Source organism: Alosa sapidissima, chromosome 4 (assembly GCF_018492685.1).
Source record: "Alosa sapidissima isolate fAloSap1 chromosome 4, fAloSap1.pri, whole genome shotgun sequence".
NCBI classification, from domain to species: domain Eukaryota; kingdom Metazoa; phylum Chordata; class Actinopteri; order Clupeiformes; family Clupeidae; genus Alosa; species Alosa sapidissima.
In genome coordinates, this window is record NC_055960.1 from 19,289,083 (window position 1) to 19,314,674 (window position 25,592).

General features: G+C 43.1%; 1 protein-coding gene across 8 annotated transcripts in view; it reads left to right on the top strand.

Moving 5' to 3' along the window:
- The first annotated feature begins 7,161 nt into the window (after positions 1-7,161).
- LOC121706723 (transcription factor SOX-13-like) overlaps positions 7,162-25,592 on the top strand; it is a 25,799-nt gene continuing 7,368 nt past the window's right edge. Inside the window, exons 1-10 of one of the 8 annotated variants that reach the window (XM_042088696.1) lie at positions 7,162-7,460; positions 17,412-17,507; positions 19,622-19,844; positions 20,060-20,141; positions 22,303-22,389; positions 22,600-22,772; positions 23,621-23,689; positions 24,249-24,363; positions 25,313-25,389; positions 25,585-25,592. The exon at positions 25,585-25,592 is cut by the window's right edge and continues 146 nt beyond it. In XM_042088696.1, coding sequence (XP_041944630.1) covers positions 17,416-17,507; positions 19,622-19,844; positions 20,060-20,141; positions 22,303-22,389; positions 22,600-22,772; positions 23,621-23,689; positions 24,249-24,363; positions 25,313-25,389; positions 25,585-25,592 — 926 coding nt within the window. In that variant the 5' untranslated portion in view covers positions 7,162-7,460; positions 17,412-17,415. Of the gene's footprint in view, positions 7,461-8,503; positions 8,593-10,412; positions 10,612-11,878; positions 11,960-16,501; positions 16,652-17,411; positions 17,508-19,621; positions 19,845-20,059; positions 20,142-22,302; positions 22,390-22,599; positions 22,773-23,620; positions 23,690-24,248; positions 24,364-25,312; positions 25,390-25,584 lie in introns of those variants that run through there. The other 7 variants (XM_042088699.1, XM_042088700.1, XM_042088695.1 and 4 more) reach the window with 7 other exon arrangements.

Genomic DNA, 25,592 nt, shown 5'->3' on the forward strand with positions numbered 1-25,592 from the left:
TATGGGCCCCACTTGTAAGAGCAGTTTTACTCTGAATGTCTGCTCACACCTGGGGGAGGGGGTCACGGGCCGGGAGTTGGTGGTTGGGGCCCCGACACGGGAAACTCAGTGGTTTTGGGGTCCCTAGGTAGGAACCCACTATCAATCTTAGGCGGAACCAGCGCCTCAATCAGAGAGGCAAGGCAGCGCATTAGTGCAGGCTGATCCTCACGCTCGCTCGCATGAAAACCAGGTGCTGACTCCAGAAGCTGCAAATGCTGCACAAGTTTACCACCACTACTGAGCTGCACCTGCTCCTACCGTTACCATTGTAAGACTGTCATTCTATTTTTCTATGTCCTCTCTCTCTCTCTTTTCAATAATAAACTATTTTTCTATTTCTATTTATTCTATAACTATTTTCTTATTAAAAACAATCCTTTAACAAATTATATTTTTAAATTAATGTAATATGAGGCTATCTGAATCTGATGATTCATGACATGAACAGATTAGATTTTCTTGACAAATATAATAGAAAGCACTTTGTTCTCATTGTCTTGTATTGTACTGTATTGTCCCTTTTCTACAACTCCACAGACAGTCTCTAACAGCTGATGTTTGGATGAAGCCTCCTGAATACCCCCTCAGTCAAAGTCAGGTAAAGTAAGTACATTTCAGTCATATAGCACATTTAAAACCAAAATGCATACAAAGCCACAACTCCAGACTATCCACCATCCACAGTCTCAACAGTCAAAGACAAGAAGAAAGATTTAGATTTAAAAAAAGGGACAGATGGAGCCTCTCTCAGGTCACGTGGGAGACTGTGTCAAAGTGTCCCAAGCATGGAGAATTATTATTAGTGTTCAAAATCAAGACAGGAATCCTGTTCATGGCGTTGATTCTGTGGGAAGTGGTGCAATGTCAAAGTGGGTAGGTGCAATGGTGTAGTCTAGTTAGCTGTAGTGGGTATACTGTGATCAACCCCAAATGGTAATACGTATCCTTGCCTATTTTAAGTGGGTATACTGAGAGGGTGATGCTTTTTAAGTGGGTATACTGCGTAGTCCTGCGTATCACATGCACTGGGTAGGTGCGGAACACAACACATGGTGCCCTTCGGCTAAGGTATGCCCTTACTTCCATCCCAAAGTCCTGAGTATTGTCCCTGTAGTTCCGCCAGCCTCGTTCCCCCCTCTCCCTCTCTCCCTGGCACTCCATGTAAAGCCAGCGGAAAAACTGCCCAGGTCAGATTGCTATCGACTAGCTCCCAGGAGCTTTCCTGTTCCTCCAAGACTCTTTGTTCTCCTGCGCCGTTGCCATACCCTTTGACCTCTTGACCTCTCACCTGCCGCCTCCCCTCTCTCAAACCTGAATGTCTTAACCTCCCTTGCCACCCACTTACTCACGCACACACAAAACCATGTCTCTATTTAGCTCTCAATTTTGTGATGTTTCTATTTTCATTTGTCATTTGTCTTTGTTAATCCCCGCCATCTTTTTTGTTTAGACAGACCAGCAGGCCCCTGCCCAGATGAATGCCACAATTTTATCTGCAATCACTCAACAGAAAAACAACGGTGTAATGTATCCCGTTAACTGATTTATCACCTCCACAGTCAACAAACAGAGGTAGGCGACACGACACACACAATGCTTTAATTGAAATCTAAGTTATGGAAAAAATAACAGTCACAGTTCAGGATGACCACTGTTTTTTCTTTATGGTGGATCCTGCCCAACACTTACCCATGCCAGCTTATACTGGTTGCTAGTAATAGCCTCGCATTCATCTTGGTGCAAGTGATATGCCTTGTGTATTCTTAGAGCTGTGCATTGTAGACTGCGCTCCTTAAGCATGCCTATTATTCAGGAGATGCAGACTCTGACCTTCTACACCTTCTCAGTTTGTCTGTGTGGAGTCACTGATTCAACATGGCACTTACTTATATTTTTATACCTCGCACATGGCACAGAGAATTAGTGTTGAGCATGTGGAAAGGGATATTTCATTATAAACATTTCGTGACAGTTATTCTTTACTTTCAGTTCTGTAATATCATTATCTCTTCTGGGGTCTATTTATTGATGGGAAAATGGGCTGTCATGGTGACGATAATTGCCATGAAAATAATTACTAGGTGCTGACCCACATATATTATCTTGTCTGGTGCAGCTGTCCATCATTAGGTTGTTCTCTGTTGAATGCAATGCCATAATTGTAATGGAGTAAATTTACACCACAGCCTAGAAAGTGGTAAAATAGGGAAACTCTGGTGACCTGTTAGTGGTCTTTCACTGGTCTGTGTTGTGCAAAGTGCAGCAGGGTCTCTCTCTCTCTCTCTCTCTCTCTCTCTCTCTCTCTCTCTCTCTCTCTCTTCATCTCTTTCTGCTGAACATCATTGCTCTTATCTTGTGTTAACAGGGCAGTCACGATTCACAATGCCTTCATTTTTCACCTATTAACACGTAGAATAATATGCAGGTTCTGATAAGAACTTTTATTGTTCAAAATAAGCCTGTAAAAACAAGGATACATGGCTGCATTGAATTCTTTGGCCAAAGAACTGTACACAAGAGCGTGAGTGTGCGTATGCATATGCATATGCATGTGTGTGCAGTGGGGGTGAGTTATATAGTCCGGGTGTCAGCATTCAAGTTGTAGGTGACAAACTGGAGATAACCTGCTTGGGCAATGTGAACAAACAAGCTTATTCTCTCCGGAACCTTCTGCCTTAGCAAAGGGCGTGTGTGTTCGGAAAAAGCTCATTACCTCTGTGAGACACTTTAAGAGTCAACCGGTCCGGGACTCATAACATATATCACACATCACACAGCAACCTAATCAGCCACTCTGAGGGAAGAAAATAAGCTACGTCTGTGTCCTGTTTATCTCTCCATGAAATAAACATCATGCACACACACACACACACACACACACACACACACACACACACACACACGTACACACACACGTACACACACGCCCGGAGGTGACTCAATATGAAGTGCCTGCAAATGTGGTGGAACAAAAGATCTGCAGGGGAGCAAAAGGAGAAGGGGAACAGAAAACAAACGACTAATGAAATTATAACAATACGGAGGGAGAGCGAGAGAGAGAGCGGGCCGAGCGAGCCACAATGGAGGGGAACAATCGCGCCGCGTCAATGGAAAGAAAGGAGGAGGGGGAGGGGGGGACACCGGACAATGGAGCCGGTGACAGCGGCACAATGGCCACACTGTTTTCAATTAGACATTATCTCATGGAGAGAGTGGCAGGTCACATTGTGCGAGGAGGCTATTTTCAGGGCCGGCCTTTGTGTGGGTCTCCGTCGGTCCTCCCCTCCAGCCCCTGCCGCGAAGCCTTTATTCTCCTCTTTCTGTTTGTTTTCCACCGAACCCCTCCACTGTCCACCTCCACCTCCACCATCACTCCCCAACAAAAAAAAAGGAAAACATAAGATAGTGTGGGTGGTAATGGCTGTGGTCCTGGTGACCAGTTGTCTGCTCAGCCACCATGCTATTACCTCCATCCCCATCACTGCCGCTACACAGCCATGTGGCCTAATCTTCCCCCTGCTCCAACCGCCATGGCTGCTCGCTGTTTGCACTTTCCAACAGCAAGCCAAGAAACCATTTTGGTTCCCCTCAAAGGTTGTACATTGAATACTATGATTCCAGGCTCCTCACTGATGAGTAAGGTTTTGTTCAATGTTGGGGGCCATGAACAATCTTTTGGCTGTGACCTGAACCAAAATTAGAAAATTTGAAGATTCAAAATCAACCTTCTTTTAAACCTTAAATATAGTGCACATTTTGTATATAGTTTTGTTATGCAAACTATTCTTGTTATCATGGTCCAATCTGTATATCATCATGCGTTATTGGATTATTGGATAAAGCAGATGGCCACAGGTGTATCAAGTGTCAGGGTGTATCAAGGTGTTTTGCATTAATGCTGTTTTGCACTGGCTTAGTGATGTAAAATGTCATAACACAAAAGCAACGGTTAGCTGTGATCTACATTTGTAGTTGCACATGACAAAAAAAATGGACATTATGTTGTTTTTCCTTTATGCGCAGCAAAGCAGAGATGTTTGCAGCGCTCCATATCTCTGCGGAAGGAAGAGCGGAATTGAGGGTGTTGGTGTTGCGGTTTTCCGACACTTCTCAGAAATAATATGGTGGCAGTTATCTGAGCACACATGTATGAGTTCTCATCAGTACGTTTGTCGTGTTTGCTGTTCTATATCACCCCTAGTTCTCCTCTGCGGTTGGCAAGCGTATCCACCTCGGCTCTCTTTCCAGTTTGCCTTTGCATTTTGGTTTTCATTAAAACGCACACGTGGGTAAAAGTGTCATATTGGTTTCCCTGCTTTTACAAAGTGCACCAGGCAAGCAAAAACCTCACACCACTTTTTTTTAAGGTCATGCTTTTCTTTTTGAGGGCCTCAGCTCATGAGAGTGTGCAGGGTACCATCCCGATCCTTTCCCAAGAAGCAGCTGTGAGCTTGAACAGGTAGACCTAACAGTCTGTTCAAGCCTGTTGTTAAATTAATGCTGAGGTATTTATGTCCTCCTTGCATCTCAAAGATCCATTTATTTCTCACAAAGTCATGAAGACTGAAATGAACTCAATGCTTTGCATAGACCTGATGTAAAAGCGACCTTTTCAGCTTCACAGTGACACCATAATACTTACTGAGTGGCTATTTTATTAGTTTACTTGTCTAATTGTTTTTTTTGTTGTTGTTGTTTGCTTGAATGGAAATAGTTCCACCTGTGCAAAAAACTCTGTTTCCTGCCCAAGAAAGTTCATTAGCTGTTCAAACTCCACAGTTATTTTCATAATGATGACAAGAGTGCCTGTGGTTTGATAAAGATCTCTGCCATCAGGCGAGGTGGTGAAGGAAGAGGCTGTCATCTCTGCACAAACGGGGAGTAGGCTATAAACAGGAAGAGAATGCAACGATACATCTGTGCTATCAAGTGTCAAAGCCTACACACACATTAGATAATTGTGCGCAAGTCTTTTTTTTCTGGTTCACTTTTCAAATAATGAAATTCACCTCTGTGTCTTGATGCTTATCGCACTACAAAGTGTTGCGCTCCCCACATCACTATTTCCTATAATTAGACTACACTTTATTTGGACCAGACATTTATTCTGAGTTGAAGCAAAACTTTGGGTTTCTTTACTGATTAAAAGATTTGAAGTTAAGCAAAATGTCAATCCAGTCACAGTCTCTTACGAGCATAACACCTCCTTCAGGTCTCGTTCTAGTGTTTGTGATTTTGCAATGGGACCAGTACAATCTGTACTGAGGACCACCCCAACCCAAGAGCTGACTTTGTTAACAGTCTTCCCTGGAGGCTTAGGAGACAAATTGACGTCAGCTGTCTGTCTTGATGCTAGCATGCGTGAGGTCTGATGGTGCTCATTTTGTAGATGGCAGCAGGATAGGAGGCCTTTGCCTACTGTGAGAACCTGTCTGCCTGGACCACATCACCCAGACTGACTCTATGATTCTCCACTGTCGCACGGAACATTCTTGCATATGTTGCATCTTAATCAGTCAAGCTTAAGCAGTCAAACAGGTGTGATGAAGACATGACATCGACTCAACTAGTAGGGCGCCACACACAGCGTGACAAAGGTCTCTCCTCTGGTACTAGCGGTGCATGCAGACGTGCCCATCACCTCTTTGGAATGTGAAGGATGCAAACATAACCATTTTGATGCCCCCTCTGGCCCGTGCCCCTTAGCTCTTTAATGGGGGATCAATTCCTCATCGCTGGAGATGCCAATGAGTTCTCGCTCAGGTCCCCCGGGCTCTAGGGTGTCCATTAAAGAGTGGAGTGTACAAAACGGACAATGAGGGTTTCTCCACGGGAGCGTCTCTTGTGTGTCTGGAACATGAGAGGAGCCGGGTCTCCTCCTCTCTCCTGGTCCACACAAAGCCCACGCTCATTTAATCCTCAGGGCTCAGGACAAATGACAGAGGGGGAGAGAGAGAAAGACAGAGAGAGAGAGAGAGAGAGAGAGAGAACAGGCGGTCGGGGTGAGGTTGGGGTGGGAGGGGGTGAGGCTAGGGGAGAAAGAATGAGTGAGTGAGAGAGAGAGAGAGAGAGAGAGAGAGAGAGAGAGAGAGAGAGAACTTGCCAACTTCACCTCTGCTCAGTGGGAGAGACAAAAGTGGAAGACCTGAAAAGTGTAAGGAGGAACAAAGGTGGGAGTGCTCGTGTAGGGTTCCCGAGTTGCTTAGTGACAAGAGGCTGACACAGAAATAAAGAGGTGTGTGTGCACAGGAGGAGATGGGGGAGAAAAGAAATGACAAGAAAGCAGAGAAAAGAAGAGATAGAGAGGAGAGAGAGAGAGCGAGAAAGAGAAAAAAGAGAGAAAGAGACAGGGCAGCCAGCAAGAACAGGGAGAAGTGGAAAGGGGGCTCTGTAATCCTGGAATAGTGGTTAGTCAAGCATCTCCATGGAAACAGGCACAAAGGCCTGTGGTTTCCTATTGATGGCTAATTGTATTCTTCACAGCTCTTTTGTTAATTGTTGTCTGCCCGGCACTCACTTCCTGCTGGGGCCCAACACAAAGGCAGGAACAGAGGGGATTAGGACTGGCACATCGGCTGTGGGCCCTCACCCCGAGAGCCAGTGGCTTGCTGCGAGCACAGGGGGGAGAGGTGGAGGAAAAGAGACATAAAAACACCAGCCTTAACACTTTGGAGGCCAGAGCCCTCCATTGCCCTTCATTGCCTATCATTCCTGCTTGCCTATCATGGTGCTGAGTGTCACCTCAGTGCTCTGACAAGGTTTGTTGGCATGTGCACTTTTCGGTCTTCACAGGAGCTTTTGGCTGCACATGACTAACTGCAGATTCAGTTAGGGGCAGTTTTTTTTTTTTAAAGAGAGTTACCATACAGTTCAGAGGTTACCATGAATAAGTAAAATTATACTACAGGCTGTCAAATATTTACATTTAAATTATTTTGCAAGCAAGGGATCCTTTGCTTATGTGATACCATGTTAATTGTTAAACTGTCAACCTGCAAGTTGTGTAAAATACAAACTGAAAGCTTACATAGCCAAATGTAAATATTTCTCATACTTTCTACACCTCTATCCACCACACCCGCGAGAGGCTTAAGGTGTCTGTCTCGACGAGCAAATTATGCCGTGCTTTCCCTTTAAGAGGGAGGTGAATGGCAGGAGACTGAAAATGTTGGGAACAGTACATGAGAAAGTCACTCGCAGTCTAGGGAGAAGCAGGAACCAAGGGAAGATGTGAGAGTGGAGGTCACGAAACGGAGATCAATCAGCGCCTGTCCAGTTGCCTTCGCTTAATGCCGACTGATAGCATGACTCGCTGTGGTTAGATTTGCAGTGTTCCACGATTTGCATGTGGCTGAGAGCGCGCTGAAAAGCACTGGAGGGACGGCAGAAGTTTGGGCAGCACGGTTCTCTCTGGAGTGGTAAGTCTAGAGAATCGAGACTTGTGAAGCAAGTTTTCTAACCCTCATTTGTTTCCCTCATCTAAAGGCGTTTTTTTGCCTTTTCCCACGTGAAGCTGCTACGAAACCGGGGATTTTTGCGCTTCCCAAAACAAGCGTTTCATCAACCACTAACAGTTGTTTTCGATACACCGTAATCGATTAACAACATGTATATTCAGCTGCTACAAAGTAGGCTAGAAGATTGTAGATTTTCTTCTTAATTACTCGCCATTGTGCCTTATTCAATATAATCACAGTTGGCCCTTTTGCGTTCGGACGCACATTCACAGATGCATTATTATTGTTTATTGTGGTAGGATCCATGTTTAACTAAATTAAATAGTCTTACAGCCACGCGTTAGATCTAAGTGGAAAATAAGTTTTAGGGGGCACTTTGGGTCTGGCGCTTTGACAGGAACCTGCGATGTTTGACAGGCAGTCAACCCATTTGCCTGTAGATTTGGAAACTCCATGCGCAGAGGCACACGGCTTTTGGATGGGATTGTGTCCTCCGACTCTTGTCGCATAGATAACTACTCTTGATTTCTTTCGAGATAATGAATGGAAGAGAAACTTCTCTCTCAATCTGTATACAGTATGGTTTCAAGCGATCTGAAAAGTTTTACCTCCTTATCTTGAGACATGCTCTCTCTCTCTCTCTCTCTCCCTCTTTTCTCTGACTCACTCACCTTGTTCCTCTTTATCTGTGTTTATTTGACATTAAACTAACTGAAGGCACTAATCGCACTTGTTTGTGTGTGGCATGATCTGTCTTTTGTGACTCATATCTCTCCTTTGGTTTTATTCATTGCACGATTAGAATTCACTTATTTGCTGGAATTGATGACTAAGTTCATTATAGTGTTGGTGTTAATTGTTAAAATTAACAATTGCTTCTGCTGCTACTGGTGATGATGATGGAGAATGTGTCTGATGATGAAGACCGGTGATAACAGTGTGTCTGTCTGGTATGGATGGTCTTGGCTCTATGAGTGAGCTGCTTCTCTGTGCCTATCCTCCAGGTGGAGGTCAGTTGCTGCTCGAAGCACCTGAAGCTCACATTCTGGCTGGAGTGACAGCTTTATTAAGGGGAAGTTTGGCAAAAGTGGCTGTGAGTGTTGCGTCACACTGTCTGAATCAGTACAAAGCTAACTGTCAGCAGGCAATCCTTGACCTTCATCTTCATCTACATTCTCTGATCTCTCTGTTGATCCAGCTTTCTTTCTTTCTTTCTTTCTTTCTTTCTTTCTTTCTTTCTTTTTTCTTCCCTTTTATCCCTTTTTTTTACACACACATCCACACACACACACACACACACACACACACACACACACACACACACACCACCATTGTGGCAGGGTTCTATGTGGGGCAGGCATGGGCCTTGTCCTTAATCAACGGGTAAATGGGCTTGTCCTCTACGCCTGTCGGCAGGGGATACACAGGACGAAGGGGACACAGGAAGGCGTCTCCCATTCAAACACACTCCCAAGTGACTCAAGTCAACCTGTGGGCCCTATCGTTGTTTGGATGGCCTGTGAACAGCTGCAATTTTTTCCCCTCTGTGGTGATATGTAAGGCCTTCATTTTGTCGTGACGCAGAATTTCGTGTAGGTGCGCACTGAGCCTTTAGTTGATGTTTGTACTGCCCTTGCCCCACCCGTGTGTTGATTTAGTTTTACTTTTCTCGCTCTAGAAATGTGACCGGGTTGACATTTGACCCCAGATGGGAGGCGATAGCTGTGTGTGTAGCTGATGATGCACACGTTTTGAGCAATGCTGATGGGCAATGTAGGGTGGTTCTGTAGGGTGGTTCTGGTGTTCTCACTGATATTGACCCACACAAGTACCTCCATACCATCCATATTCAAATGAGGGAAATCAGACAATATGGACCTGTTATGTGGTTGCACATTGCTCAAAAAGTTGGTCCATGTATCATCACATTGTGATGACGGGACATGTTCTGAAAGTGAGCGTAGTTCAAAGGTGTCTGAGTTTAAAGCTGGTAGCCATTGCTGTCCACCAGCCAAGGTGACCTCACACTTGACTACATCAGATTATAATGAGAGGTGAGGTCTCAGATGGCCATGTGGATGTTCCCTGCAGAGCAGAGTTGCTCTGTTGACATAACTCAACTGCAGTGGTCGACCTGTCGGATGTTAAGATGTTTTCGTCCACTTTTATAGTACTGTTCTGTGAGAGCAAAACATTTTTTATAAGAAATGCTGTGCATGTCTTCTTTGCCAATTACTCATTTGTGTGTAAGATTAAGTGATTGTTGCGTTTCACTTCCTGTTTCATCATCTGAATTAATAAGGATGTCAGACAGGAAACGGCATGGTTTTACCACTGCTTAACATTGCCATAGAAATCAAAGGTCAAAATACAGTGATAATTCTGAAGATTATGTATATATTCCATCAATCGTAATCTTAGTTTAATGTTTTTCAGTGACTATATTAAATGAGCCTTGTTAGAAAACCCAGTATTAATCCCACTGCAACAGTTTTATATGAAGGCCAGCAAAAAGGTGACTGCACAGAAGAGCTAGCAGTATTTGTTTGTTTTGTCCTGTGTAAAATAACATCAATGGCTCCATCACGACTCTCTAAGTGAAGTGTTTTTAGACTGTCTGTTAGGAACTGTTTGGTTGTGGCCATTGTAAAACTCATCGGGGTGACTTAAGTATATATAAACCTGTTAGTCTTAGTTGACATATCACTTAACTTCAATCCATGTCTAAATCTTCACAAATACAAGTCAGTTTGTGACATTAGGAAGTGTGCTTTAGAGTTTGCCTGGAACAACTGGGTAGAGCAGAAACAGATACCTTATTTCTTTTTCCCTGCGTTTGTCATTAGGCATGATTTAAATAGTGTGCGTTGCTTTTAATTCAGGGAGCCCTTTGTGTGTGACACCCTTTCCATCCATCACTGTTCCACCTGCCCACTTTTCAGGGTAAACCCACCTTAGCTGGAAGTAGGGTACTGCGGAAAAAAACGAGAAAAAAAAAACGTAGCTTCTGGTGTAAGAATGGCCCACAGGTTCTCAGAGGCATATTGAGAGAAGAGAGGAGAACAAACAAGAAGCAACAATCCTCATTATTCTGTCTGCTGTCATTTATGAGGTAAGCTGCTCCAATTCATCCGCAAGCTGTTTGCACATGGTTACAGTTTTCAGCAAACATTTACGTGCAGCTCTGAAGAAGTTTTTTTGTGAAAATGTGCAATTTGATTTATTTAGATTTTCAGATTTTTCTAATGTTTTTTCTATTATTATTTCATAGAACTTAAGACTAAATTCTTCTTTTAAGGCCAATATGTTTCATTAAAATAATGAAAACAATGATTTTTTTTCCCCCAAAGATCATTTCTCTCTGTCTACTCACGTGTATTATTTATATTGCCTTATAGGATCCAAATAGTTATTTTTCTCAGCAGCAATTTTATAATTACAATATTCAAGAAATTGTACCGTGAGGTTATTTTTTTGTACACATTTGCCAAAAGCACTATAAATCTGCCTGTTGCGAAAAAGAACGGAAGCCGGCCTTGTAAATTAAAACTCTTTCACTCACAACCATCAAACAGGTCGGACCTTAAGTGGAAAAAATGGCAGAATATCCTCAGCTTTTTTCTTTGAATGTTGCGTAAGCAATTTTAAGATCATGTCTTTGGCATGGAACTATGAATAATATAAGACAGATAAGTAGCACTACAAAGGTGTGGATATTTTACTGACTTGATTCTCCCACACCTAAGCCCAACCATAGAAATATTTAGCTGGGCGGGTCAGGGATCAGGAGGCACAATTTGGCATTTGGAATATGAGTTGACTAAAGTTTGATACTGTCGTGAGATGTTTTAAACATGTACAGGCTGCATTTTTGAGTTATGGTTGTGCCTTAATTGTAATTGTACTAATCAGGCTTATGATGTGTGAATGTCAGTTTTGCACAAAAAATACTAATAAACAACACAACAAATTTAATTAAGCAATGTGTGACATTGTTAGTGAGCAATCATTTTCAGTATAGTTCTTTTGTGAGCTTTTGTATCATTTGTATTTGATCTCACAATGTTTTGTAGTTGTTAATCAGTGTCTTATTCAATACATTTACAGTCAGAATTAATTAACAGACATGAGTCTTATTGGCATGTTCTTACACACAACTGAAGCTCAGTATACAAAAAGCCTGTTTATAATACACTTAAGTTGACAACAAAGTTCTTGTTCTGACACTCGTGACACTTTTTTCAAGTGCGCAAAATAGTCTCTTTCATAGAGGCTGCTCAAGGGTTTTTTTGTATAGTGCTCTGCTGTTATTGTTTATTTAGTGTCGCAGAGATAAAGAAAAACTTGTCTTTTAATCATTTACATTCATGTTTAAGCAGTGGTCTTCCTGCTGATCTACCTCTTGGATTTGTTTGAACATCATTTGCGTTGTGTGACAGCACTCGCTCACTAGAATCCAGGTATTTGTTTATTCACTTCTCCTTCCCACACAAATGTACACTGTAATGGAGACACATAGTTCACAACAGTCTCCACGAACACAACTGGAGCATTCACATGCAGGCAAACAAACACGGAAACACCTAGCTGCATATTTGCATCAGATCTTTAATGGAAGACAAACTGCTATGTACTCAACAGCAACCACCTAACTTAACTTTCCAGTGTGCTTTTCAAGCTTTTTCAGTCCACACTATTTTGTCAGTTGTGCATGCCGTACCATATTTTACATTTTCGACATGGTCTAAGAGTGCTTTTGTTTCTTTTTATGTGCTTTTTGTGCTTGTCTTTGGATGTTTTCCAACAGTTGTTTGCTCTGTGTGTGTGTGCGTGCGTGTGTTTGTTGTTGTTTGTGTGTGTGTCTGTTCTATACTGTAGAGCAAAATTTAATACATCAAATTGATATAACAAAAAAGTTTGAACAGATAAGCGTTTCATATAGCCACTGTTTATCTTGCCACTGTTTATCTTGATGACAACTTTGCACACTATTACTTTCGTCACACTATTGCATTATCATAACCAGCTTTACGGGGTGATCACCTGGAATGCTTTTCAATAAACATAAGTGAGAAAAAGTAGGAAACAGCTGCTCAATGTATGGGAACACCTGCTTAACTGTTGGAAAACAATTCCAGGTGACTACCTGAATCTGGTTGAGAAAATGCCAATAGCTGTCATCACAGCAGTCACCACCCTGCTCCTTTGAAGAACTAAAATATAAAATGTGTTACTTTACATTTAGTTTTTTTGCTTATTTCATAATTCCATATGTGGTGTTTCATAGTTTTGTTCTACTGTGTAAAAAAGTTAAACATAAAGAAAAATAACTCATAAATGGGTGTGTTTTGACTGGCTCTTTTAGCATCCTTTTACTGTTGAAACAGGCCTTTCTAGTAACTGCCGAGAGGGCAAACTTTACATTAAGAAATGCCATTCACTGAGTCATTGTCTTAAAATTTTTGTGGGATTTTGAACTGGTTTGGCCACTTCTCTCACTGACAGGTGGCCCACCCCTTCCACTGAAACAAAAGAAATTGGCAAAGTGTGTGAAAGAGAGACACTTTTCTCCTGTGTGATTGTGAGCATCCGTGGCCCTTTTTGGCAGCCGGCCGGGTTTGGGCTTCCGCTTCATGCACCAGGGAAGTGCCGTAGAGACTTGGGTGCCGTTGCTTTTTTTTCTTGTTAGTTTGAGTGTTGATGCCAGGGGTTGTACAGTTGTGTGCTTGACTGAAGCAAGATGGCAAAAATGGGTTGCTAACCGAGTGCCACACCCCCACAACACCCCCCCCCCCCCCCCCCCACCCACCCAACAAACACACACACACACATACATGCACGCACACACACATACATGCACGCACACACACACACACACACACACACACACACACACACACACTTTCCGGACCCGCCTGCACCTGCTGCAGGCTAAAGGGATGGGATGGGGGGAGGGGGGAGGGTTGTGGTGAAGCTGCTGCGAATATGATAGAGAGGGACCCCTTTGTGGGTAGGAAATGAACTCAGAAAATGTGAGCTATACTCGTGCGTGTGTGTGTGTTGTGATTCCTGTGAGATTCTCTTTTTTTATCTTCATTTGCTATTTTGTCTTTTGTCAGGGTTGACATTTTCCTCAAACTTATGTGAGATTCTCATAGAAACCAATTTCTGGATCTTATATCTGTGTCTTTGTCACAACGTGATTCATGGACAGACTCTCAGAAAGAAGTCTGGTTTTGAGACTTTATGCATTACATTTTCAATTCTTAAGAGGGAGAACGAGCTTGCTTCTCTCTCTCTCTCTCTCTCTGTCTCTGTCTCTGTCTCTGTCTCTGTCTCTGTCTCTGTCTCTGTCTCTGTCTCTGTCTCTGTCTCTGTCTCTGTCTCTCTCTCTCTCTCTCTCTCTCTCTCTCTCTCTCTCTTTCTCCTCTATGACCTCCGCCACCTCAGCTCAATGCGTGTGGAGAGTGTGTGTATCCTGTTTGTGACGGCAGGGGCGAGGGAGTGCTCGAGATGCATCCGTCCATGTGTGAGGTGGGCCGCTCGCGAGGTGACGGAGTGGGCAGGAGCGTCGGGGCTGCAGGATGTCCTGAAAGGTGAAGGCTCTGACCTCCTTCCTCTCGGTGTGCCCGTTACTAGGTACCACACCGGTTCTATAGCTTTAGAAGGCCTTCACGCTTTCCTTCCTCGTTCACGTTCCTTATGTTGAACACCTCCAGATACTCTTTCGCTTTCTCTCTCTCTCTCTCTCTCTCTCTCTCTCTCTCTCTCTCTCTCTCTCTCTCTCTCTCTCTGTACAGCGTGTCTGGAGAGGTATATAGATGATTCTGGGATGGAGACATTGGTGTATCCTATGCAGTTGTGATCATCGTTCATGTTCTCTCTCCACGCACCTGCCAGGCTGGTTGGCCTGACTGTGAATCTTCACAGATGACTCTTGTTGGTGATGAGGGGGGCAAGTACATTCTTACTTTAGCAAAGTTGTTGAGGTCTCATATCTATTTGTCCTACCAAGCTTCTACGAAGCAGTCTTATGGCGCGCTAACTGTTTGGCTAACTGGGGTGCTTGACTCAGAAAGGCTGTTGTTGGCTTTTAAGTTTAGTGGAGCCTTAAAGGTAATCCCTGTCATTCTCTCCATTGGGATCAGTTCTGCAGTACTAGACTGGTCACCTTACAATTACCTGTTGTATCACTGGGACAAAAGGAGATGGCCGGGATTGTCATGGCAACGTCACCACTTTTGCTGATGTTTTTTCGACCCCAACTCCATATCCACTGCTTTTAGAGACACCCCCCCCCCCCCATCTCACCAAGCCAAACAAACATACTCACACACATAAATAATGGAAATAAGAGGAAGAGTCCTTCTTTAAATCCAGAAATGTAACTTGGAAGTGTGTCAGTGGAGGCTTCAAAAACCCTTTGCCCATTTTTAATGTCTTTGCCTTCTGTGTTTTCTTGCCTTGAGGGGCATGAGGTGGGGGGGGGGGGGGAGGCTTTTTGCAAGAGGGAGGAGAGGAGGGGGGTGATGCCGCTTCACAAACATCTTTTATTCCTCTTCTCTTGTTATATTTTTCTTTATTCTAAGTGTGTTTTGTGCTCTTGCCCCATTCAGCCGGCCCCCTCGTCTTGCCGCTCTTGTGTTGCAGATAAATACCACAGTAGCCTTTCGCTCGGCCTCACAATGCCGCCGCTGTCTCAGGCCTGCACAGCCGCCGGATAAAAAGGAGCCTGCTTTTTAACCTGTGTTTCTGAAAAGCAGTGAAAGAGAAAAAAGAGAAGAAGAAGAGGAAGAGAAGAAAGGGATGAGGAGAAATAGAAGCAGAGCTACAGTGACCATCCCCCCCCCCACCCCCACCCCCTGTTTTGTCATGAAGAGCATGGTTGTGTCATCAGCTCATTCAGATATCTTATTTAGACAAGTTCTCTAAAGAGCATGTGATCTCTAATTTGTGTGTGTGTGTGTGTGTGTGTGTATGTGTGTGCGCGTTTGCCGCTTGGCGCTCTATCTGCTCCATTGAACATTTGATTGTGCTGTGTGTTGCTGTGCTGTTCCTCTGGACTTAGCCATGCCCCCCATGCACCCAGTCACCTATGACGGCCTATGGGCTGCTAGGCTGCTATTATTTTCGGTTAACCCATAACTCATTTATTCCCTTCGAAACCATTTTTTACGCCTCCATGAAAGCCAACCAACACATCTCCCATTGTAAGGGTTGCAGCTGACATGTTAAAGGGGGACCTGTCCTTCAGTAATGTGTGCTTTTCAGATGTTCATTTGCATCTTGTGGGCTCTTTTCCTTCGCTCTTCCTGCTATCAAAGCCTGTGTGATGAAGGTGCTGCTTTTACATGGGGGGTGGGGGTGGGTGTGGGGTTGGGATTTCCCCCCCTGAAATAAGCAACAGGAAGAGGGTGCCATTTTCACCTGCAACCACTGTCCCACACAAAACCGGTCTGTGTATCCCATCTGGCCCTTATCTGCGCAGATCGCTAATCAATGTGCCACTGTGTGTGTGTGGTTAAGCCTAGAAACACTGGGCCATCTCTGTCCTCTAGGCTTTAAAGAATGTTCCTGGAGTTTTGCGACAGTTGTCTAACTGTGCAACACAAACAAGGCTTTGAGGTTGATTATTCAAATATTCGCTCTGAATAGAAAAGATAATCTGTATATTGTTTCTTTAGCCATGCCAGTGTGAAATATGAAGTTTTCAACTCACTTGTATTACTTCGTTTATTTTCAAGTCTCTATATTGAATTCTCACAATTAGATTAGATACTATTGTTCACCCTAAAACACTATTTGAAGAGTTTGGTTACAAAACACTTTATCCTCCATTTTAATGAATTAAATCATTTTTTTACATTTTGTTTTCTAAGTAATTGGATATTGTTGCTTGATGTATCTTTACTTAATCAAAACAACACAATTGCAATTTTACACAATTTACACATTTAAATGAAATTACTTTTTAAAAATGGAGATATAGCGTTTTGGAACCAAACTCTTCATTTACAGGTATGTCTGTGACTCCTACACAGATAAATATGTCCGGCAGTCATTTCTATGAGGGAAGGATCATACCCTATTTATAACAAGACAACAGTGTATCTTCAAAAGCAACACTATGCAACAATTTGTCTCCTTTTGAGGTATGTTTTTGTAATTGTTGGTATCATCCTCAAATCACTTGTGATGGTTTATGGTCATGTGACCTGTCTGCCACAGGATCAGAACACCCTGATCATGTGGAAGAGAAGCCTTCTTAACATGACCTCATCAATAGTTTTTTCAAAACACGTTAGTAAGCTTTTTATCAAGATTTTCTCAGTGCCAGCTGAGTGCTGGTGCTGTTTCCGAGATGTTTTAAATGATTTTTACACAGGTAGCTTGCTAGTTTTAGAACAAATCTACTGCTTTAAATTACTGATCATGATACTTTTTATAAAGTGTACAATGAAGAGCAGATTTTTTTTAATCAATTATTTGGTCAATTATTACATATTACATTTGAAATTAAAGTAGATTTCATATCCTATCAACCAACCAGAACAAGGAAACATTAATATTTAAAATCTGGCTCAACTAGTTCTGAAAGACACAAAAAGTTATATGTCCTCTAAGATGCCATGATTTCTATAAATCAGCTGTAGTAATTCAGTAGGAGCATTCCATATTTTATTTGGTTTAAAAAAACCACAGCTTGTCAAACACTAGCAGACTCGTATTGGCTCTTCCGCATCAGGCTTCTATTTTATGCAAATACTGATGTTATGGCCTACAAAAAGCTTCCACTCAAAGCCTGTGTTTGTAGTCCAGCACACAAGGTGATGACACAGACACCAACACCACAGAATTGGTGTGTGTGTACACATGCAAGTGTGTTCGATCTGTTTCTTCTTTGCGCTACAGCACCATGGCCTGCACCCCCAGCTACCAGCTTTGGCAGTCAACTGTTAGCTCCATGGGCTTTGCATGTGGGACAAGTGCCAGTCACAGACTCAGCAGGTTCGTAAAAAAAAATAGTTCTCTCTCTCTCTAGGTAGCACTGTCTGATTTCCAGGGGTTTTGTGGATTGCCGTTATGGCCCTTTTTTCAGCAGCTGAGTGGTCTCTCACTGACCTCAGATGTTACAACGTGGTCGGAGGATGGTGCACGGTCAGGCTAGGTCGGGCTTCCTCCCTGCTATCTCGTGTGTAAAGAATGGTGGTCTCCGGGCAGGAGCACATCAATCAAGGGCCTGCTGTTTCTCTCAAGTCTGTGTGTGTCTGAGGTGTCGGTGTGGGAAGTGTTGTTCTGGTGTGCAGGTGTTTTGGAGAAAGAGCCTTTTGATTTTAGCCATGTTGTCAATTTGAGCCTTTTTTTTTTTTCTTTTGCACTGATGGCATTGACTGTTATCATTATTGTTTGTGTGAGACAACAATGAAAAAAAAACAAAAAAACATAACAATTTGCATTGACTGCACCTCTGGGCCCAATATTGGGTATTCATTTCACAACCTGTTTGGTAACCAAAACAGTTGCACATATCAATATTACAGTAGTATTTGATGTCAGATGTGTTTGCTTGGATATGGCATGGATCTGATGCTATCTAACCATGGTCGTTATTTCGACGGTTATTTACAGCTTCCATCGAAGTCTATCTGCTTTCATGTCAAATGTCTCATAATGAGCTAACCAAAATCCTAGACCATGATACTTAGTGTGGATTTATCTTATGTTTATCTATGATAAGTTCACAGAAATGTGGGTGGGAGAACAAGAGAAGCGATGCCTTTGTTAGTGTACCGCTTATCTCCAGTGTTCAGTTTAGTTCAGTATGTTTTATTGCACTGTCTGTCAGTCAGGGATGCCAAGTATGCCCTTATTTGTTTTAGGTTTGACCTGTCAAGTCCGCAGTGTCTGCAAATACCTTTTTTATGAGGCTGTGTTAACATGGTCGTTTAGAGGGTTGGTGTCCGGACCGTTTTTGGGTTCATGTGGATGTTAGTGGGTGGTCGCGTAGTCATTATTCCAGAGTGACATCAGGTGAAAGTCTTGGAATGGCACCTGTCTTCTTCAGAATGGTGTGTGGGTGTGTGTGTGTGTGTGTGTGTGTGTGTGTGTGTGTGTGTTTGTGTGTGTTGTGGGACGGCTTTTGTATCTACTAACCAAAACCTTTCAGTACTACTAGTACATTCAACAGCCGTGACATCCAAAAAACCAGAGCGAGGAAACAGTCTCACTAGAAGCTCTATAGAGGAGCACAATCTTGAGGTCCAAACTCATGCGGCTAAGTAAGTAAGTAAATAAATAAATAAATAACATCGAGCACCGAGCTGGAATCACTGTAGGGTGACCGCTGGCGGCGCGAGCCATGAGGCAGTGTTCGGTCGGCACATTCCGCACACATTGTTAACCCGGCGAGCTTCCTGTAGCCGGCCACCGCTGTCCTCCTCATGCCCATTGTTCAACGCTTCCTTTGTTCCCTCTCAGCAACAATGGATTTCTCTTTTTTTTTTCTTACATATATTATATATATATACATATATGTGTGTGTGTGTGTGTGTGTGTGTGTGTGTTACCCCCCCCCCCCCCCCTTGTTCAGGCTTGTTTTCTTTCTTTTTACATTGCGTATGGCGGTGGTTGGGTTGGGGTGGGGGAGTTACAAACTGATAGAGTTCACTAGAGTTTATCCTTTTTCTCCTCACCCAATCGTTCTTCCTCTGTCGACTAGTAATCGCTCGGTGGTGTTACTTGAGAGCATTGTGATTGGGAACTGTCAGTGTCCCCCATCTACAGGGCTCTTTTGTTGTACATGTAAAGCAGTCTGCCAGTGAATCAGAACTCCTTTGGCCAGATGAGATTGGGTCGCTGTGCCAAAATGGCAGGCCCTCGTTATGAGATAAGAGAACAGGTAGACCGCAGACTGGGGGAGAATGTGTCATGGTATCAATCTGGCAGTCAAATTGGCATATTGGTTGTCTTTCTTTCTTTCTTTCTTTCTTTCTTTCTTTCTTTCTTTCTTTCTTTCGCAGAAAATTAGATTTTGGGATCAGATTGATGGCACACCTGCCAGCACACCAATCTGTGTGTTAAGCTCAGTCTTCACTTCTCTATGTGGCCCTGTCTCTGTCCAGAATGTGCGAGCCCAGCTCTCCCGCGTTGCGTCCCTACGCCAGTGATGTGACCATGGTGGGCGTCAGCATCAAGCAGGAGGAGGAGGAGTCCAGCAGTGGGGGTCGAGCCTCCAGTGAGGGGAGGGAGCCCCAGCGCTCGTCTCCAGTCGACAATTGGTCCTCGCCGCTGCCCGTCGAACGTACAGATGAGAAAGCCACGCCCCCCAGTCGCCCTCCGACCTCGGTATGAGTCTACTTGTTTGGTTGTCATGGAAGGTCCCAAACATCAGTGCAAGCTGATCGTAAGGGAACTGGTCAGTGTGTCTCTGTAGCCCTTAGCAGTGTCCCTCATAATGATGCGTAGGCCCTAACACAATGTATTGTGCGAGACCTGTGTGCAAAATGAAAGTTGATTAGGGATTTGCGGCAGGCTCAGACTAACCTGTCTCTTACATCCAGGAGGGCTCACCACTCAGAGAGCAGGAGCAGGGGGTGACCAGCAGCTTTAAGCGTCAGGACGCCCAGCCCAATGGTGGTGAAGGTGAGTCGCACCTGCACTCAACGCAGATCTCCCACTAACCTGAGGTGCGTTCAAATTCACATGTTCACATTTTTGTCTGAACAGATACATTTGAATGATTTTGTGTAAACACTCCATCTTAACAGAAAGCTACCTTCTCAAATTGTTTGTGAGGGTTCACACATGTTTGTGGAAAACAGAAAACTGTTTGCAACCGTTCGCCTCAGTATGCAGTTTGAACGCACCTCTGGTTTAATGAGTTTTTTTTCCCCCGCACTTCCAAAGTAGGGAGATTCACAGAAACCTTAAATGATCAACTAGATAATTAAATAAAAAAAACTGTACATAAAAACTGTACATAAGTAAAACTTGTGTTTCATGTATGTTGCTACTTACATATAATACATGGACATGGACACTGTTCTTGAGTAGATTTCAATAAATATTACAAACACACCATTGTGTTTTTATCTCTCTCCTTCGTCTTTGACATTGCTTTTGTGAAAGGCCTTTGTCTTGGAATGGCTAGGGAGAACCATTTACCTGAACAAATGTATGAGCAGGTCACACAGTCAGCCGAGAAAGGCCATCCCTTCCACCACTCTAACCTATCCACACCACCACAGTAGGGGAATCAATGGCTGATTTAATCAAATACATTTAATTGTTCGTATAATGGAATGGCTGAAACTGTAGTTTGTGACTACAATTCGGTGCTTTTTTCCCCTTGTGTTCTTGCACAAATAACCAAACTACTTTTTACAGTATATTACTGCTGATGCTACTGATGCTAGTATGCTACTCTTCTTACTCTTGCATATTACTGTAGATGAACCTCAACTAAATAGAAAAATGTAGTTGACTTTAGGGCCACTAGTTAAAGTTGCTTAGATTTTCAAAAATATAATACTTAATAGAAAGGATTTTCTTTAAAGCATTATGGTGTTTCCCAGGGCTACTGTGACATTTTACAAAGCCATTGTGGCCAGTCCCACTGTTTCCTCACCACGAGTGACTCAGTGCTCATCTTTAAACTCCACCCACATGGTTTTTATTGCCTATGACATTTAACCACACACTGTTTTATTACAGAGCACATTTAACCATGGATACAGGGCCTTGCAAATTATTCAGTCCCCTGAAGGTCATCACCATATTCTCGGTTACAGATGCATATTACTCATACAGCATATGCACACAGTACACATATGTACACAAACACATACACACTATATACATTTGTGGTCTAAAGGTCATAGAGGTCATTTATCTGCAAACATTACAAATAAGTATATTAAAAACAGACATATAATATCTGTATTAAAAACAGACATATAATATTTAATATATATAATATAATAAGTATTCAACTCAACTGTTTTTATTCCTCAACCCGTGGTACCATTTCTTTGAGTCTAATTGCTCATAATTAAGTACTGCATATGAGTGGTTAAAGTATAGATCTCCTTCTGGGTATAAAAATGATTTTGTCTGAGGCCCATCAGTCAGGTTGTGAAATGACACCCAAGATGAAGACTGTTGCAAAGCGCTGCACCTGTTCTTGGCAAGGATTCACCAGATATAAAGGCACAAACTATTTATTGCTGCTGGTGTATAAGTCAACCTAATACAACACATTTTAAAAGGTTGAGAAAAGTTTATAACTGTTGTATGTATAGGACGTATTGATGGAGATATTGATGAAGGTATCTCAGTATGGCAAATCAGAATGATTGAATGGTTTTTGATGTCCGGATGAAGAGGTGTGAAGAATTGATTAGGTTGAGAAATACTGGAAATACAACTCCACCTGACTGAATATGACAGAACTGGACACTGCATTATTCATTCATTATTCCATATACTGATTCAGTGTCAGTATATGGTGATATGACTTTACCACGCATTTAAATGATGAAATGGCTCCTTGAGGTTCTTTCAATTTCATCATAGAACTGGTTTCCATCTCTTTGAGCAGAACATGAGTTTTGTAATGATTGTCACTGTCAAAAAGGAACTTTTAAAAAAGGAACAAGAACATAATGTCCTCTCTGACTCGTTGCGTTATTAGCAGGCTTTGTGCTTGGAGCATCTACGACTTCACAGTTACCTTGACAGCGCATAACCCTATCGTTTCACTTTCTCTCTCTCTCTCTCTCTCTCTCTCTCTCTCTCTCTACAGCAATGCCGACCATAGAGAAGCTGTTAACCTCCGACTGGAAGGAGAGGCTCCTGGATAAAGGCTCACCAGGTGGCAGTGGTCTCCGAGGTGACGTGACTCTTTGAACACACCTCACTTCACCTCACACCTCACCTGACACATCACCTCAAATGTGAAATTTACCTTTTAACTTTTGTCTTGGCTTGTCCTTCTGTGTGTGTGTGTGTGTGTGTGTGTGTGTGTGTGCATGCATGTATCTATGTACTGTATGTATGTATGAATGTGTGTGTGTGTGTATGCGTGCGTGCGTGTGTGTAGGCACGCATGAGAGCCTAGCGGAGAAGGAGCTGCAGCTGCTGCTGATGATAAACCAGCTGTCAGGGCTGCGTGAGCAGCTGCTGGGCGCACACTCGGAGCAGAGGAACATGGCCGCCCTGCTGCTGGAGAAACAGCAACAGCAGATGGAGCTGGCCCGCCAGCAGCAGGAGCAGGTCCGAGCACTCAGGCACCTCTCTCTCTCTCTCACACACACACACATATACACACACACACACACACACACACACACACACACACACACACACACACACACACACACACAGGTAAAAACACACAAGTACAAACACACAAGTACAAACACAGATGTACAAACACAGATGTACATTTACACACACACACACACACATACATACAAACACGGATGTACATCTACACACACACACACACACACGTACAAACACGGATGTACATCCACACACACACACACACACACACGTACAAACACGGATGTACATCTACACTCACTCACTCACTCACACACACACACACACACACACACACACACACACACGTACAAACACGGATGTACATCTACACTCACTCACTCACTCACTCACACACACGTACAAACACAGATGTACATCTACACACACCTCAAATGCATATCACATGCCTCACTACTCAGACACCTTTACACACATGTCTGACACCTACCGCTTCTAGCCGATGTACAAGAGGCCTCTACTGCCGAAGGAGCAAATACAGCTGATGGAACTGATAGCTACATCACATCCATCTGCTACCTCTGACACACTCGAGTAGGGTTAAGTGCACAGGAACATTAGCCTTAAGGTTAACTCTCGTACAATATCACAAATGAACTAGAAACATTCATGTACATAGTCTGGTAGGCTGGTAGGGAGGCAGGCATAGTCCCTTACAAATAAGTGGATATGGCTCTGCTGGATAGACTGCCAGTACAAGTCAAGTACACACACACACACACACGGCAGTCACTTATTGATGACACACTGGTTTGTGTGACTTTGAATCATTTCAGATCGCCAAGCAGCAGCAGCAGTTGATCCAGCAACAGCACAAGATCAACCTCCTGCAGCAGCAGATCCAGGTCAGAACTCTCACCCAACACACACACACACACACACACACACACACACACACACACACACACACACACACACACACACAATCCCCTGCACTCCCATTACTTAGACCTATTAGTATTGGTGATCACACTTGCAAGGTCTCCTACAGATGCCTAGATTATATACAAACCTGCAAATCTGTTGACACTCTGTTAGGGACCATTTCTGGTTAAGGTTTGTGGTTAGGTTTGGTTAAGGTGATTTTCAACAGCAATTTTGAATTTCAACAAGCCATCTGTAGTAGTGGGACTATCCAAGTACATTATCAGTCATTTGCCATCGGATCTAATTGCATGCACAAACGAATGATGTCCGTAGCTGTTTCTAATTGCACAGTGGAAGTAATGATGTTGGGGGCTGTTTTCAATTCCATGTAGTAGGTAATGATGTCATTGGCTGTGTGTAGTTGTACTGTATGTAGTAAGGAGTGATGTGATTGGCTGTTTGAAGAGCTTTGGGGGAGATCTGAGTGTGTGTGTGTGTGTGTGTGTTTGTGTGTGTGTGGTGTGCTGTCTGCCTCAGCAGGTGAACATGCCATACGTCATGATTCCCGCCTTCCATCCCAGTACCCAGCAAATGTCGGTCACCTCCGAGTCACAAATGGGCCTACCCATCCAACCCATCCCCTGCAAGCCAGGTGACTATGGATGCATTCACTCATTCACTGACACACACACACACACTCACTAAAGAACTCGCTCACACATTCACTCACACATTCACTCACACACTCACTCACGCACTCACTCATACACTTACTCACGCACTCACTCACATATACACACACACACACACACAAACACACACAATGGATGCTGTGCCACCCGTCCATTAACGCTAAAAGTCAAGACTATTTTCCAAAGTGATTCCTTGTTGGTGCAACGGGTTACCTAATGTTTTACATTCTTGTGATAGTTTTGGGACCCATCCGTTCACCTTGCACTTAATTAAACTTATTCTCTAACAGAGTTATGGTTTGTATGTTCATGGTTTTTGTTACTATAAATGCCATTTGATATTGTTATTATTGATATTGTTATTACTATTATTATTATTATGCTCCTTTCCACTTTTTCTGAAACTATTATTTTCACTATGTGTATATACTGTAAGTCTCTTGGACAAAAGCAGCCAAATGGACATAAACACACATAGAGACATGTGCTCACACACGTACACAGACACAGATACAGATAAATGGGCAAATGTGTACACAGACAGACACAGAGAGGTTCCGCAAGACAGCTCAAGGTCATCTAGATTGTTGTGTATTTGTATATTGTTGCTCTTATGGTTACCACAATACAGATTATTTGCATTGGTTCCGTCTCTCATTCTATAGTAATGTTTCATGGAAGTTTGTCCCTATGTGTGTTTCTCTGTTTATTTATTTCTGTCTCTCTGTGTTTGTGTGTATATATACAGCATAAGTACATTTGTTAGTTTTGTTTAAATAGGTTTATTATCGATTATTTTCTCAGAATTGATTACTCTTTTTAGTAGATGTGTTTTAGTGTCATTTGTTTGCATTTGCATTAAGGAAATGAGTGGCTTGTGCATGATGAGTTATGTCTCTCTCTCTCTAGTGGAGTACCCCATGCCTCTCCTCCCAAGCCCACACCCCCCCTCTATGAAAAGGTCCAGTGGCTCAGCATTTCGACAGGTAGCCTATCCATGCTCTCATTGATCTGATTGAACTTTAAACCCGTGGTAGCAAAGCACCATTGATCAGTGATAGTTGTCATGCCATATCAGTGGTACAGTTAAGAATTGAATGTACAAGTGTGTCTAATTGTGTGGTTTTTTTTTTTGTTCTCTTGTCAACATTGAGTTGAATGGTTCTCTCTTTGTGCCGTAGGAGAGCAG